This window comes from Canis aureus, chromosome 9, assembly GCF_053574225.1.
Source record: "Canis aureus isolate CA01 chromosome 9, VMU_Caureus_v.1.0, whole genome shotgun sequence".
Lineage (NCBI taxonomy): Eukaryota > Metazoa > Chordata > Mammalia > Carnivora > Canidae > Canis > Canis aureus.
In genome coordinates this window covers 15058052-15075732 of record NC_135619.1, presented here as the reverse complement: position 1 = coordinate 15075732, position 17681 = coordinate 15058052, and the positions used below count along the sequence as shown (strand labels likewise).

Here is a 17681-nt window from a genome sequence, read left to right as displayed (position 1 = left end):
TTAAACAGTGGATGTCTCTAACATGTACCTTCAGAATAAATTCTATTAACATTCATTCAAGCATGACAGTCAGTGTATATCAGATATACTGTATTATAGTTGACTTGGTGCATACCCATAATACATGGCATATTTTACTTACTTTTTTATGTATTAAAGAACCAAAATTATTAAAATCTGAGAGAAGACAAGCTCAGAGTAAAAAAAAAAAAATGCAACAGAAGAGGAAAAGCAGTGTTTTTCTCTCATAATAGCATAAATAGCTTGTTTGAAAGGTAGGTGGTGAATTGAAAGAGAGAGATATTTGTGCTTCAAATTAGAAATCAGACAGATAGAGTACTTCACTACACAAAAAATGTACACATAACCTACAAACAGTAATAAAAATGCAAATACCCCAAGCAGTTCCCATTTTTCATTAATTGAATCCACTTTTTCAAGGAGATCATTTGGTAGTAAAACGCCACCTTTCTTCAGTGCTTCAACCTTACTAAGCAGCTCCGCCTTTTTCGGGTCCCTGATGGACATTTCCACACTGTACCGCTGAAACGGAAAAAGAAAAGGAGAGATCTCACTAGGGAGACAGGTGTTCTTAAAGAGTCTTTCAGCATAGAGTTAGTGATGCTCATGGGTGTTAAATGTTTTTGTTTCCAATAAAATTTATGGGGAGGCTAAATCCAAGTATCTGTAGTAGTTGAGGAATGTTACAGAAACATTTCAAATATATATCACTCACACATACATCAACATCCAAGGGATTGCATTTAGTTGACTAAGATTTATGTCATTTTTAAAGTAAAGTTTACACACACAAATGATCTTTGATTTAAGATATTCCAAACAGGAAAATACCTGGTCCAGAGAGATTTAATATCACAGTTCATTTCAGCTAACATGTGACTCCGGAGTACTGCCCATCTCTCATCTCTGCCCCACAAAGAACTGGTGGTACAGGTACAAATAAAATGATCCCTAAAGATTGTGTGACCTTCCTCCTTAGCCTGTAAGTCTCCTGAATTCTCAGTTAACACTTTTTCTCCCCATTTTTCTTTTACTTAAAAACTGTGTGGGCCTGAGAAGAGGTACATATAGAGAAAAAAAAAAAAAAAAAAGAGCAAATCAGTGCTTTAGAAATATTTACAAATCTATGCCTCTTTAATGATTACCACAAAATGTCCCCCAACATCACAATTTACTACAGATACCTCTCCCCCAATATACGTTATATTCTAATAAACTGCCAAGTGAGTCTCTGCTAAGAGATGCTTTGCTAGAGATAACCTAAGTGCCATTTAATAATGTTTCTATAGTGATTTCTATAGTGGCAGTTTCTAAAGTGATTCTCTTCAAATAACTCTATTTGGATAACTTCATAGTTAGAAAGTTTTAAATTACAAATAGCTATAAATGACTATATTTTTAAAATGTACTACACACAAAAACACCTCTGAGTAGAAAACTAGATTCTGGTTAAAACATTATCCATATTTACAACTTTAGCACATTTCCAAAACGTAATGGCAATCCTCCAATTTTTTCCTTTGAGGCACGTAAGCTGGGCCACTGAGGCCCTTGATAGTATTGCTCTATTGCTCTAACTGAGCTAAGAGGGTTGCCTTATCAGATCCAAAGAGAAAAGCTTTTGTCTGGGCAAAGTAGCAAATCAAGAAGTCCAAAACATGACCAAGCATGTTATTCACCCTGAAAACACAGTATTAGATAAGATCCCAAACTAAAATACAATTGGAAGTAGCTTATAGGAAAAGAAGGTATGAAATCCTTGTTTTGGGTAATAGATACTCAGCATTTATGTGTATATGTTTGCATACTTTGTTTCATATTTTAATCTTTCATTTACACTAAACACACACATCATTTGTATTATGTAAACTTCTGCAAATGTTAGTCATTTGTGGATCACAGAACAAAATGTTTTAAGTGAGATGATTTAAAGCATTTCATAGTATTAATGAATGTTGATCAGAGTGTCAAAGTATCCAAAATTACATGAATATGCATAATCAGAACTCTTCCAGAATTTGACCTGTGACACGTGGGAGATTCTGATTGCATTTTCTGATGGCAGGCAATTACCAGGCCCATGTTACTCCAATACTTAAAAAACACTGGCCACTCGAGTTTTCTGGACAAAACACTCAACAAGTATTCTAGAAACCTAGATAGTGTTTTATTTATCAGAGTGATGATTGGGAGAGGGCAATCTGCTTTAGGTAATCAGATTCCCATCTAAAGATGATGCTGCTGACAAAGATTTACATAATTAATTTGGTAAGACTTCTTTGACATAATATAGGGGAAACCAGCATTTCAGGGAGGCAGAAGAATCCTATTTAAATCTTTTGCTTATGCCATGTTCACTGATAGAAGGAGTCCTCTGACTGTGCCACCTGGGAGCAGTCTCAACCAGTTATCACTTCACTTATGACAAGCTCATCCCTCTCTTTACCCCAACTTTTAAGGGCTCCCACACAACAGATCAGTCAAGACAGAGGACAGTTTAGATTTGTCTCATAAAAATGATAGTCTGGTAATAATAAAAAAATATAAAAAGCAATTAATTTTATTTTAGACATAGTAAAATAATTTTCTCTAGGAAATGTTGTACAAGTAGTCACTGCAATGGCTATTATAAAAGGTTATTACATTAAAAAACTTGTCTTTACATATGCTCCCTGTCTCACCACCATGTAACCTACTGTATAAATAGCTTGATCAAAGATGTGATTGATGGACAATGCTTTCAAACTATAAAAGCTAGAAGAATCTAGCTAATCATTAGGTGTATCAGTATATGCACAAGGGGTACCAGAATCTCATGTAATTTAAGGCACAGATATTGACTTTAAGTTTTGAGGCCCTCTGAAGGTTGAATCTGATATGACTTAGGACCTCAAGTTGTATATATGTGTAACAATGCCAGAGGGTTGTTTTTGCTGATACCCAAGACATTTTGCTCTTCTCTCTTTCAACATCTTTTCAGCAAAGAAGCCTTAGATGGGGAGAATCAACTGCCAGCTCCATCAGTTCTCAGTCATCCTATCAAGTAGGGCTACTTTCTCCTGTGGAGAGAAGATAATTTAATCTTCATATTCATTTCACCCACAGCAGCAAGTGAGCAGAGACTGCCCCATTGTGTCCTATAGTCTGGGGATATTATGATAGGGACTACTCTTCAATAGCCAAAAATGAGATTAACAAAGTTAAAGTCAGATGGCTTTCCTTGAGTGCTAAGGTAAATAAGCATCCAGTATTTAATTTCCCCACAGCACCTGCTGTGGGCCTCTCTGTCTAGTCGAAAATAAAATATACTCTATTGAAAGGGCATATTTACATTATTAAGTGTATTTGCCTGGCCAATTCAATTTTGACTAATGAAGCCTCCTAATAGATACGTGAATGATCTAAATCAAAGACACAGGCTACTCCTATCCAAAATGCCACTCCCATGTGTACTGGGAGGTATATAAGAAAACTTTAAAAACAAAGCTAAAAATAACCACAAACACTAGCTTGCTATTTTTAACTAAAAATTAAAGAAGTTTTTAGAAATTCTTACTCAGTGCTTGCTTTTTAAAAACACAAATGCTAAAATCGAATTATAAAACAAAGCCAGTAAAACACGGATTTCTGAAAGTAAATATAATTAGAAATGCATAAAGACTTGATTGAGATAACTTTTTTGACAGTTATGCTAAAGGCTCTTTCCCTCCTAAAATCTTTTTTTTTTTTTTTTTGTTAAAAATCACACCAAAAATTCTGCCCAAATGGAGACTGGAACAATGCCTTGAAACAGTGTTAATTGTCACCATGGAAACCAGAAGAATAAGCCATTTTGAAACTGGTATAGAAGGCACACATTGAGCAACTCAAGCATTTTTCTGCCTCCCTCAATGTTAAAGAACAAGATGCCTTGTCACTGTGAGGTCAGAGAAAGAAAGCATCATGAAAGGGTTGTAGATGCTCACTGTCTAGTAAATAAAAAAAATAGAAAATAAACTACATACAGCTAATGCTATAAGACTACCCAGTGAATCTTTTTGAAATAGAAAGATCATCAAAAGATGGCCAGGATTGGGGGATGGATTCCACCTAAGCAAATCTTCAGGGCTATATTATGTGAACCTTGCCCCCAAAGCTCCCTGGGAATTCTGCTGTTGTAATAAAACTTCAGAAGAGGAAAGAAAAAAGGCAGCATGATGGAATTCAAAATAATGCTCTAAAAGCACACAGAGAGATTAAGACATCCATTGTAAGACTTTTGTATGGTGCTTCTGTTGGTTATGCTGAAAAGAGACCAGACATTGCTGAGCAGAGGGTGAAGTTTTGGCTACAAGAAACATAAGAATTAAACCAAAGAATTTTCTTGATTATTAGAATAGAGCTGTCCAATTCTGTGTCTTCAGGGTCTGAACATTTACATCTTATGCCACATTTTAACTGGGCTTTACGTGACTTTATATCAAGAAGGGTTAAAGCAAGGAAAATGATCTGGTTATTAGAATATCAAGTTTGAGTATCTTTCCCAGTGCAAAGTAATACCACACACAAACACCTGTATATCCAGCATAATCCCCTTTCCCTTAAACTCACAACAGAAAGAGAGAGAAAATACAGCGAGGGAAAAAACAAAACAAAACATGTATTTTAGTCTATTTACAAGAAAGCACATGCTAGGAATACACCAAAACACCAAACTACTGGTAAAACTATACGTGAAAATATGCATTTTTGCACCAAAATGCAGAGATGTGTCTGTCTGTGACTCTCGTATTGTGCTTTCTGGCTAGTGTTTGCCCTCCTCATGCGAGGCTTCATGGTGGCCCCTCAGCAAGTCCATGCCTAATGCCATTCAGTGGCGAACAAAGAGTCTTTTTATATGAAAGTCCAGGGTCCACGGCTCAGCTGTACATGCCCCCCGAGTGCAGGAATCTGCTAGAGGCCAGTGCCGTCTTTGCCGCAGCTCCTGTGCTGCCCTCTTTTCCAGAACACCAGTGTCCAGCATTTCACAACGCATGTGATGTTTCACATGGAGCCACTATCACCTACACTCCAGGAAGATGTTCCAGATTGAAGAAGGTTCAAGCCCAAGACAAATAATAGTCGTTATTTCTTGCAAACTCTTTGTATTTTATCATTAGCAATTTATGGCGAATAATTGCACGGAGAAATTATAAAGACTCCTACAATTGTCCTTGTAAATTAATAATAGGCTTTCTTGATTGGGATAAATTTGCTGCTGAGCCTTTGGAAAAATTAAAAAGTGCAATGTCATTTAAAATTGCCAGAACTCGCACAGCAAATTACATCTGAGGTTAAGAATTGAGTTTTACCCCCTCTTCTAGCTTATTCCATTTGCATGATCTGGAAATCACATTACATTGGCCATGTATTGTTAATTGGACATAGATTGCATTATCTTTAATATAAATCAAACTACAAATATTAAAATGAATTGCAAATTCCCTAATAGAAGATCATAAAACAATCTTTTTTAAAGTATCTCCCATTAATAATTTAATTCCAATTATATCACTCAGAAAACTTAAGTAGGAAACCTGGCAACTTATTTCTCCAATCATTTCTTTTACATAACAAATACCCAAGCCTTTGAAAACAAATACCCAGAGTAGAATTCATTGTTATAAAAGAAAAATAAAAACACCAAGAACCAGTAACTTTTCATTCTGATTTCATGTTGAAATACTGCATAAGAACACCAAGCCTGCCTGTCTCATCCCTTCCCTACCCATGGCAAGGGTAAGAAAGAAGTCTCCACAGAAAAGATTCACTAAGTTTCAGAACTATTGTGATCTCATTATCTAAAATTATAAAATTGATTATTATTCTTCTATTTATTTTTTAAAAGGTTCTCTAGCCCCTTAGATTTCTATATAAATCTTCTATCTTTCTGAAGCCTTTGCATGGCCTTTAATGAGTTTATATTAAATATTTAATACTGTTTAGGGCATATCCACTACTACCCAAAACAGTTATATTCCCAGCAGTCCCACTGTTTCAGGCAGAGGACTTGATTGATCCTCCTACCCTGAATTGAGTAGAATGAAAAGAAGCAGTTGGAAAATAGCAGCAATCATTTAATGCAGATGACCTCTGACAGCCTCGCAGCTCTTCTATCTGAACAGAAATTTGCATGGGGTCTCTGTGCAGAGGAACAATGTAACCTAAATGGTAGACAATCTTTATTCTAATGAAGTGGGTGTCAAGGTCAATGTAAAACTGCAATGATAAATGGTACACCACTAGGCAAGAGAAGTTGCATAGGCATTGTAGTGCTTTCACATTAATTGAAGACTGAAATGCACTGCGTGAAAAGCACAAGCCTCTCTTTTCACCATAATGTGTTAATGCGCCAATGCCGAAATGATTTCTTCAAGATGTTTGCCTGTTGACACGTATCTTATTGCAAAAATAACGCAAATGTGGAATTATGGCAAAAAACAAAATGAACATTTTTAGAATTTTGCTTTTTCCTGGAATAGAATTAGAAAAACCTAAATAAAATGTCCCCAAACAACATCCTGACACCTAATGTAATTCCTTTGATCCCCTTTTCTTTTCTTTTTCTATTTAGACCTGTCTTTAATTAGTTTCAACCAAGCAACCTTTAAAGACCCCTTCGCTGGGTGCTTTTATACTGAGTAACTGTAAAAGAGGACCAAGGAGAGGAGAATCATTCAAATATTATTTTTCCTTCTCACTTCTAAGTTTTTTGCTTAGTCTGCAGTTAAGATCTTCAGGTATTGTTTGTCCTGAATGAAAATGTATGAAAAGCCTATGGTTTGTAAAAGAAAATAACTATTTTCTAGTGTGAGAACTAGAAAACTATAATCTGGCCATTTGACATTGCCAAAATGACTATACAGCAATAATTACACCATTTCTTCAGTTGATCTAGCAATCTTGTGACAGCCAATTTTTTTTTTTTTGTTATATAGAAATAAGGACTATAAACTGCTTTAAAAAAATCCTGATTTACTTAAGCCTGTAGAGGGGACATTGTTTGCTAATACACTCATTAGCAACCAAGCATTTTAACTTCATCAATTAAACAGGAAATGGAGTTGCACCATTAGTTTCACTCTTTGCTAAAATACTGATAAGAGCATATTACGAACCATTTGAGAAACATTTCTAGGCTCAACCCGTAATATGTCATAAACTCAATGCATTTTTATGGTTGACTTTTTTTCCCCCTGATTCCGGTAGATGTAACCACCTTTCTAACACTAAGCTTCCTGCTACAAATAGATTTTAACAATGGAATTACAGTTACACTAGTCAGGAAAGGTCTGTGGGTCTTTTGGTGTATAGTCTTGGTGACTAGGAGGCTATTAGTATGATTTACTAGAAAATAAATGATATTGCTAGTTTGCAATTTTGATGGAAAACAAAATGTTTCAAATAGAATTTAAAATTCCTTAAATGGTAATTCAGAGGGAAAAAAAAATCTCAATATGAGGGAGGATAGTGAAAAAGAAAAAAAAGTTACTGATGAAACTGTTTAAAAAACTGTACAGCTTCATCTGTGTGTGATTTGTCAGGTCTGAAGCTTTGACGTGCCCAAGGGGCAGACCCCAGCGGGGAGTAGGCTGCCGAGCTAAATAGCTGTGAAAGAAGTCTTAATGTAGGATGGAATTCAAACTAACCTTGACATGACCTCGGGAAAAATATGCAAAAAGTAAAATGAATGCACTCTGCAAGATACATCCTAATTTTGTGGTGGAGCTGGTTAGTTTTACAAACATAACTGAGACCTTAAAAGAAAAATAGAAAGCTAGTAAAAGGGGCAAACTTTGGAATTCAGGCAAAAAAAAAACGTAAGCAAGCATGATGTGTTACTGTGAAGGCATGTGAACCATTTGGAAAGAATCCAAATAAAAACCCACACCGAACAATATTGTTGTCAGCCTGTCTATTCAGGAAAATTGTTTTTTTTTTTTTTTTTTTTTTTTTAGGTTGAATATAAATGACACAAAGCCAAGATTACATCACTGCATTACAAAGTCTGTTGTGGTTTTTAGCTGAACAAGCCCCATGGATCTATTGGTTTAGGACAGTAATTCAGTAAGGAGGTTTTAATGTGTTATTTTTCCTCCAGTGACAATAAAAAATAGAGGAATTTAAGGAAGAAATATCGTGGGTGCTCTCTAGTCTATCTCTTGCTTTTGATCTGTATTTGATAAACCACGCTCACATTTTAGTTGATGCATTGAGTCTTGATTTGACTTTATTATAAATTTTGCCTGTTTTGATGTGATCGGCTTAGGAGGAAGGCATTTGTTCTAGCTCCCCGGCCAAGAACTGGCTAACTCATTGGATATATGGAAATTTTAATTGACTGTCAACTTGTGTAGAAATTCAATCCTATTACCTTCTCAATGCAATTTTGTAGCAATACCAGTTATTTACTACACTACTAACCAGATTTTAAACATAATTAAATTGCTAAGAACATACACCCAAAATCTAATGACTTAAATCCCTACAGCAAGGATGTGAATTCCTAGATCAGGTATTCGTGATTCCATTAGGTTTTCATAAGCATAAAGTGAGCAGAAGGATGTAATCACTTAGAAGCACAGAAGCAAGGAGTTTTCCTGAGAACCTGTTGAACAACATATGTAAAGATCACTGTTTTGTGGATATCTTGTACTACAGTGCTCTTTTGTGATCTAGTCTTATTCAATATTTTTATTAATGATACATGGAAGTAAAATATGTGTATGGCATGTTGATTGGATTGCCAGATTATACTAATCTCAATGACCAATAGAGAATAATAAATATTTCAATTCAAAGATCAGAAATTCAAATATGTATAAGGTAGTGGTATATAAGCAAAATGGCTGTCTTGAGGAAAAAGAAAAAAAAAAAAAAAAAAAAGCCCTGATTTGTAGTGTTTGCTGATTTCCCTGGTGTAAATACTCCTCCCATGGCAGATTCCAAACTACCAAAGGTGGCTACCACTGGCAAAATTTCTGAATATTTAAGGATCAGTTCTTCTGAGCCAGTATTAGCTAGCTAAAGTAGTATCCTACTACCTGGCAGCTAATGTAAAGAAGTTGAGCTGAGCACAGATTAAGTCATCTTCTTTCATACTCTAACCATTGCTAGTGTCTTAGAAGAAGAGAACTACTTTCTCTACTAAAAGAAAAACAATGAAAAAATTGGATGATTACAAACATTCGATCCGAGTGAAGGGGAAAAAGAAGTAATGTGGTTTGTGGAGGATAGGAGAACATGAGTTCCATCTAAATGAGGCAACCATTACTCAGCTCTTTCAACTGTTCCTTTGTTGAGAATATGGCTTCAGGATGGTCTCTATGTGAACAGGTTTCTGGTTTAAGAGAAGACAGAAATATGTATTTTCATGTGAAATCTCCTAAATTTTAGACATTGAATTAAAACTTTTTGACACTGTGCAGGCCAAACTATGTCCCTGAGCTGGATCTGAATTCGTAGGCAACCTGAAGCTATGATGATACTATACTCCAAAGAGAACACAACATGCTAGCATAGTAGATTAAATCTAAGTAGAAGATATGATACATGTCAAGCCTGAGATAATAATCTCCGACCAATAAAAAAAATAAAAATACAAAAACTGCATAAACTGTCTTTAGGTTCAATGAGTCAACAGACAGTGGAAGGTAAATATAAAAAAGGAAATATGATTTGGGCTGGACTGAGATAAACATAGGGTTATAAATAAGAAAAGTAACAGCTTGATTGTGATTTACTAGGCTCAAACCTGGTTCTGGTTGGGTTCTATTTTCCAAGAGGGGCTTAGGCACTGTCTAAAATGTCCATAGGAGAGCACTCAAGGAAGGCCAAATATTTAACGTTTCACCAAGGAGCAAGCTATTGAAGGAGCTGAAGATATTCAGCCAACAGGTAAGTAAGAGTTGAAGATGACAGAAGAGAGGAAAGGACATGTTAGCAGACTTGAAAAATTTAGAAGACTTTCAATAGAAAAATATTAATTTCTTTCATCTGATCTCAGAGGTCAGGCATGGGATCAAAGGCTGAAGAACAAGTAGGAACAAAGCTGGGGCAACAGGGAGTTCCCACTTACCACAGGTATTCAAGCAGACATCGGAAGTGTAACTGGTTGGGATATTTTATGACATAGTTAGGAACTGAATGAGAACTGGTCTAGAAAATAAAGTCTACAGTTCCTATCTGTTTTAGAAAGTGGAACTTCTCTGCACCCCCATCCCCAAATCAGCCATAATGATCATATTATTATGTGTATAAGAGGAATGCTAAGACCAAAACACACCAAGTGAAGGAGAAGCCATCACTTACTGGAACAAGACTCACATATAAGATTCTCACGTAGAGAAACCTAGGAGAACAACAAGGGAGCAAAGATATAACCATATAAAATGTAAGCTACTCAATCAAAGCCCAAGATAGGACACTGAGAATGAGAAGAAAAGGCAAGGTTAAATGAAAAATCCTCAAATCATCTTCAATCTGTCCTACTTTAGAAAAGGATTTCATTGAATTTGAGTCATTAAATGAAACCTTTTGAGTCCTTTTTTTTTGGTAAATATTTTATGGGGGAACTTCTATAGAATTTATGCAGCTAAGTCTATATTTCAATAAAGTCTTTCCTGTAGATTTTTTTTAAAGACATAAACTTCACAAATGCCACTCTCAAATATTTCCTTCCATCAATACAGAACTTTCTCTAACAGATTGAAGAAATGTGTTATAACCCTTGCTGCCAGCAGTGTGGGCATAATGGCAATTTCTCCTCCATGCTATGAAACTTCATGGTTGTGCTATATTATGTTGAAAATCTGCACATCTCAATGGGTTTTCTGTGCATTCCAATGCACTTCAGTGACGATGTGGATCATTGCCATAATACATCATGACTGTTCTAATTACGGTTTCATTATGATGCACCATATCAGGGCTGTCGTAATGTCATGTCAGCACATAGTAAGAATAGTTATGCAATTATGTAATATCTGTTAGAGTATGCAGTGTAGGATGGAAAAAAGACATGAGGAGCAGCAATTAATGTAATGAAACTCAGTTTTCTCCTTCAAAAAAGTTTCCAATATAAAAGTATTATTTCTTCTACTTTCCATCTTCTGACCTAAACAAAATGCCTTGCAACACATCTATTTTTGTTTCATCGGGTACTACTTTATAATCTAATGAATTTTTTAATAAAGCAAAATAAGATGAGAAAAGGGAAATTCCTGACTTTAGCTGTTATCCACATGTCACAAAAGAATGAGATTTACCTAATATATGCTATAAGAAATCCAGTAAAAATTTGAGTGTAGTAAATTAAAGTCCACTGAAGGCTTACTATTGTGCAAATTTCAAACAATGTCACATTTCTCTGTCTTCCATGATCTCTTGTGTAGCATAGAACTTCTTACTTTACCTCTTAAAACTTGACTGATCACTTATATCTTACGTAAACTATGATACTGAAATGAGATAAAGCATCAGTATCCATATTTACCTCCCTAAATTACAACCATAAATATGCACTTGCCTTTAGTCTAGCTGCCAAAATATATCCAAATATCCATAAAAACAGAAATCTTATTATTTGTCTTATATTTGAAGAATATAAAATCTCAAAGGATGAGGGCTATTCCATTTTTGGCCAATCATGAAGAGTACTTTGAATATTTGAGGTCCTTGGTAAACACTGAATCAATGAACAGTTTTTCAAACTAAGCAATACACAAATTTTTGTTTGTTGTTTTAATATACAACCATAGGAGAATTTATATATCAAAGCTTACCCCATATCTCTATAGCTGAATTATAGGCTTGTTCAACACAAGTATTTATAATAGAAATGCTGATGAAGCCTAAACCATGGACGTATACAGTTGTGCAGCAGCAGCCATTTCAAATATAGATATATTTTTAGCATTAGGAGGCACCAAGTTTGTTTAAATCTGGACTTTTTTTTTTTTTTTTTTTTACAATTGCAAGTAATGTTAATAGCACACTGTAAATGTTAAGGCTAAGTGTGCAATGTCAAAATAGATTGAATCTCTCTGAAAATTGGAAATTCAGGCTTTTCAAACGTAATCCAGATGTTTGGCTTTTATTCAGATTTCAAGAAAGAGGGAACTAATATGATATAAAATTCATACATGCATATTTCATTAGTGCCTTTTGTATCGCTGAATTAAACATTCTGAAACGTGCTTTTCCCAAATCACAGAGTTTTAAACCAAAGCAGTTGCCAAGATGTTGCGCACCTCAAAAATAATGCCAAATTAATTTCATAAGGAAGAGACTATATATTTCTCATGTTAATGCTGTTGATAATGGTTCTTCAAAGAGAATATCATGCTTTCTCTTTGAGGATGACAAGAAAAATGAGAGGTAGAACACTGTAGCCATTGTAGTTTATCAAAAAGATATTGCTACAGAACACAGTGACTTTGGAAATCTAAGAGTAATCAGTGGCCTAAATGAAGGCTGAAAGCACTATCCTCCATAATGTCATTATCAAAAGCTATCTTTTCAGGTTTACCGCAAATAGGCATTCCTCAGGGACTTATGTACATCAGCCCTGAGAAACATATCCAGAACTCACCATGTTTTAGGTTTTAAGACAGAGCCGATCAAAGCATTTCCAGAGTTATTCGCTCCCAAAAACACAATGGAAATGCCATCATCCCTCTATGTATTGATATCAAGACTTTTTCTTTGTAGCATATTTTTGGCTTTTTAAAAGATTTTTACATCTTTAATCTTAATAGATCCAAAATGCCATGGAGTTTTTCTTGGTGATCACCCAAATCCCTGAATTGTAAAGTACTTGATGCCTTAGGCCACTTTTTTGAGGCTACTCTGCTACCTTTACTTCAGATAAGGATGAATGTAGTTTCAGAATTAGATTATAAATTCTTACAATGGATGTAGAAGGTCAGGGATCATGTGTTGCTCACCCTTTATCCACAGTAACTCTTAGTATTGTGGATTAGATGTAGAAGGTATTTGGGAAATATTTATTCATTTGAATTTCTCCCAAATAAAAGCCCAAGTGAGTCTATATCAGCTGTTGAAACATATGTCAGGTATAGTATTAGCACACAGAAATGAGTAGCATGTGATTGCCTCCATTTATCTTTGAACTTCATGTTCTGTGGAAAAACTATGTGATCAGAGCATCTAATACAAAAACATTACTCTCAATTTTTAGTTAGAAACTGTGAACAAAGTTAATTATTTCCCATGGCCAGGAATGGTTAACAGAAAAAAAGCTTCTATAAAATGTATCAAGAAAAAGAGGAAGGTGACAAAAACCTTTTAAATATTTAAGGATACCTTTTAGGAATTCAGTGTTTTCCAGTGGCAATAATATTTGACCCAGATGTAAGAGGTGGGTCAAGTATCCAGTTCCAACACCAATCTGCTATAGATTTAAAAACTTTCTGTTCTAGCCTATTTTTTGTTTGTTTGTTTCTTTGGGGTACATGTCCATATTTACTAGAAAGAGATCTTAAGAAAATAAATTTTAGAGATTTCAGACTTTAAGTACTATTTGTTGCTCCAGCATCAGAAAGTGTGACCATCATTTCAATGGATTGTTTTCTTTTTTGTTCTCCTATGGCAAGCCCATGGGGAAAGTCAGTAATATCACATCTGTCTTATAGATTAGAAATTGATACATAGAAGTTAAGTGACTTGCCCAAGGTCAGTAAGATATTGTTAAAACCCAGAAACAGAACTTTCAGGAGGAATTTCAGCTTAGCTTGCTAGGTCATGCTGTCATTCTTTAAAATGCATCTTTAGATACAGTCCCAAATTCTGAGAAAATTGGTAGGCCCTGGCAGTATGTATAATGTAAATAAAGAAGGTCAAGAATGCCGTTCAAAGTGACTTTGGAGTGGTCAAAACACCCTTGGAACTTCTATGGCCAGATTCATTTTGCTGTAGGTTCATCCTTCAAAATTCCACAAATTTTTAGTAGCATGAAGTTGAGGCTAAAAAGGCAGACAGACTCTCACTGGTAGCCATGCCTATTGTTCAAAAGAATGATGGCTTACAGTTTAAAGAAGCTCAAGGGTACAGGTGAAAATTTATGAGCATAAACTAAGACTATAAAGAGCAAATGTTGGTTATGATAACTGCTTTTGAGCATTTTCCCAGCTATGTAAGGGAGTCTGCCTTAAACATTCAAGGATGTTTATTAGAATAGCTCCATTAAAGTGAAACACAGTGTGTGTGTGTGTGTATGTGTGTGTGTGTGTTCAATCCCAAGAGTGATAAAAGTGAGAGAAAGGAAGGAGTAAAGATTTAGAGAACAAAATGAAAGAAATACACAGATGAATGGAGAGAAAGTAATAAGCAAATATGGGAAATTACAAAGGTCTCACCAGATAGGGGAAACAATAACTAGTCCACAGAGAATAAATCATAAAAACTACATAAAAATAGATAATGTTGAGGAAGAGGAAGGAAATCACAGCCAGAGAGAAAGTTTTCAGTGAATGGTTCCCTTGAAATTATCAGATGAAAGAATATAATACTGATGACTTAAAAATTTGCATAAGGGCTGCAAAAATTCAGTAAGTGGAGGTTGAAACAAAAAACCCCAAAAGTACAAGGATGTGGCCACATAGTGAAGCTTATGCCATAACAATGGATAACTTCTCAAAAAGAAATAGGTACTAAAACTTGTGATTTTGAAGATTTTCTCTGAGCACATCAATAAGGCGCCCCTTCACTGGGCACCATTTTCTCTGCGGCTGTTACTTCTCCCTTTGGTAGCTTGCTCTATTGAGGGAAGTTATTTCTTATTCTCTTGGTTATCACATCTGTAAAACAAAGACAATAATATACTCACCACAAACATTTTAAGAAATAAATAGATCTTGTATGAAATTTCAGATCTCTGTAAAATGTGCCATTTTAAAACAGTCTTCGTTCTTAATACATGTGACTTACAATAAGATAATGTGGTTTGCTACCTATTTCAAGACTGCATATTTCTCATTCATTTTTATTATCTTAGACATAATGTACTGTAATACTGCCCACCTTAGGAAAAAAAATAGGTAGGTCACTTTGGAATGGAGTCATTGAAGAGGTAAACAATATTTACATATAATACATAGTATATATGTATGTTTATATATAATACATATATATTAACTATGTATATATAGTCTTCATCTTTTAGAAAATATACCAACAAAGTGTTACTATTTTTCTCTACCCTTAATGAAGGGAGGAGGGAATATGCTGGTATTACCTAGTAATACTACTTCTCAAAACCTACACACATAACCGTTTGATCACTAGGTTCTATAAACATGGTGACAGAAAAGGACCCATGCCAAGCATTTTAATTTGTGAATCAATGAGATTCAAGGAGTTTGGCAAAAATAAATAAATAAATGAGAATAAAATATACGCCTGGAATCAGATTGTCCATTTTTTAAACTTTGTGCAAAGCTGTGCAACTCCGTGTGCCTTAGTTGCTCATCTAGGGATAATATTAATACTTTTTTCACAAGTTTGCTGTGAGGATTGAAGGCGCTAATATACGCAAAGATCCTAGAACAACTCCTGTTACATAATAAGCACTGTATAGAAGTGTTTGTTCAAACTTGATCCAAATGTTGCCTGCTAAGAAAATATGACCTTTGGCACAACTTTTCTCATCTCTTTAATGCCATTAGTTTGTATATTTATGTATATAATTTCCCTTCACTACATGAAACATGGAATCTAGGATTCAATGTTCAATAGAAAACAATCTTGGCTTCTGTTGACTTTGACCACATGGTTGAAAGCCATTATTATGTGCCCCTGGTTTGCTCCTCTTCCCCAATGTATCTTCCTGATTTGGGTAAAGTCCTAGTCATGTGTCAAACTAACTCCTAGATCTGAAGGTTTCTTCCTCCATGTTACATTGTTCTACAATGTACTTAACTCCATTCCACTTACTTAAATTCTATCCAGAAAGGCTCAGTTCAAATATTTCTTCTTATGAAGACATTCTAAGAGGACCAAAGCTTACTCTTTTTTGTACCACTCATATTTGCTATCTTTGCTATTATTTCTTTTTTATTTGTTTGTTTTGCTTTTCCAAATAGGTCATAAATTACTTGAGGAAAATGATACCCTTCCTTTTATGTCAGTTTTCAGAGCATAGAATAATCCCTAACAGATGCTTAGCACCTCATCTACACAGTCACTCATACCAGACAGCATCATTTCTTACTTTTCCTTACTTTTAAAGTAAAGGTGAAATTATAAGACTGTTAATTCCTAATATGTATTAGACATGAACATGACACACATGAATATATATTTAAAAATACATATTAAAAAAAGAAGAAATGTTTGTGCTTAGGCAAACAGAAGGCAATGCAAATTTCATAAATTATTAGTTGAGCTTGATACTAATTAGTGCAGTTTGCAAAGTGGGAAAAAGTTGTAATCAATTTTTCCCCAAGCAAGTATGAATCTGCCTTTAACCGGATAGCTCTTCAGAGAAGTAGCCCCAGTAGGGAATTTGGAATTAGAGAAATTGCCTGTCACTAGGTCTCTCAGGGTAACTCTGAATTCAAACGTGAGCCTGTTCTTTACCAAAATGCCCTAGGGACAATTCTGGTCCTTTCCTCATAGACAGCTAAATGCCTTCATCAGTGTTTGCCATGACATCCAATGTGACAAATCAAATACAAACCAGTGATGTGCATATAGCTATTTAACCAGAAGGTAAGAACAGGTTACCTTCATATAGAATGATGCATTTTCAATGGAAATATAAGTGAATATATCTGTTCTATGCTGCAAAGAAATTTGAGGAGGACTTGATCATTCTGCCCCCCCAAAAAGTTAGGAAAATTGAAATGTGTAGAAAATAAGACGTCAAAGAGAAAGCTAAACTTCCATGACAGATTTAGCAAGACACTGTTCTAGAATCCAACTAGTTATCGACCACTGAATAAAAATAAAATGTAAAGAAAACAGCCTAAGAGGGCTTTTAAAATGTGCATTTATGATTACCACCTGAAATGAACTAAAAACAAGGTGGCATTTAACAACTATATGCTTTTTAATGGTAATTTGCCAAAAAAATTATATTTACTCATGAGTTTGTTTCCTTAGCCTTTGAAATTGAGTTACTAAAATTCTGGTTTTGCCAGGTTGTTAATAGTCAAGTCAATTACTCCTTGGGATAATCTTTGATTTTTCACCAGTCAGAGAATATTGAAGTTGGAACGGACCTTAAACCACCTGGTCCATCCCCCTAGCTTTACAGATGAAGAAAATGAAATCTGAGAGGATAAGAGTCATTGCCCAAGGAGAATCCAGCCTCCTTCTCCAGCACTTTATCACACAGCTTTCTAATCTTCCTTGTCAAACAATGGTCTTCAGCTAAGCTCAAAAATAATATAAAAGAAAATTCAAATAGAGAATCTAGAGAATAAAATAAGATAAAGAAACTGAGATACTGAAGTCCACCTATGTTCTTCAAGGGAAATTAACATATGGAGATCTGAGTGGCAGTGGCCTTTGTCTTTCCTGTGGAAGCTTCAAGATTAGTTAATCCTGCCAGTACACATCTGAGAACAATATTGTGTTATGGTAAACCTTTTATGTGATAGCTAAACTTCTTTTTTAAA

At 34.9% G+C, this 17681-nt stretch overlaps 1 protein-coding gene across 5 annotated transcripts in view; it reads right to left on the bottom strand.

Annotated features, from left to right (window-relative positions):
• The window catches only part of AKAP6 (A-kinase anchoring protein 6), a 539311-nt gene that overhangs the window by 87842 nt on the left and 433788 nt on the right, over nucleotides 1-17681 (bottom strand). For all 5 annotated transcript variants that reach the window (XM_077908985.1, XM_077908989.1, XM_077908988.1 and 2 more), the window contains one exon: nucleotides 397-543. In XM_077908985.1, the coding sequence (XP_077765111.1) occupies nucleotides 397-543 (147 nt within the window). The remainder of the gene's footprint in view (nucleotides 1-396; nucleotides 544-17681) is intronic.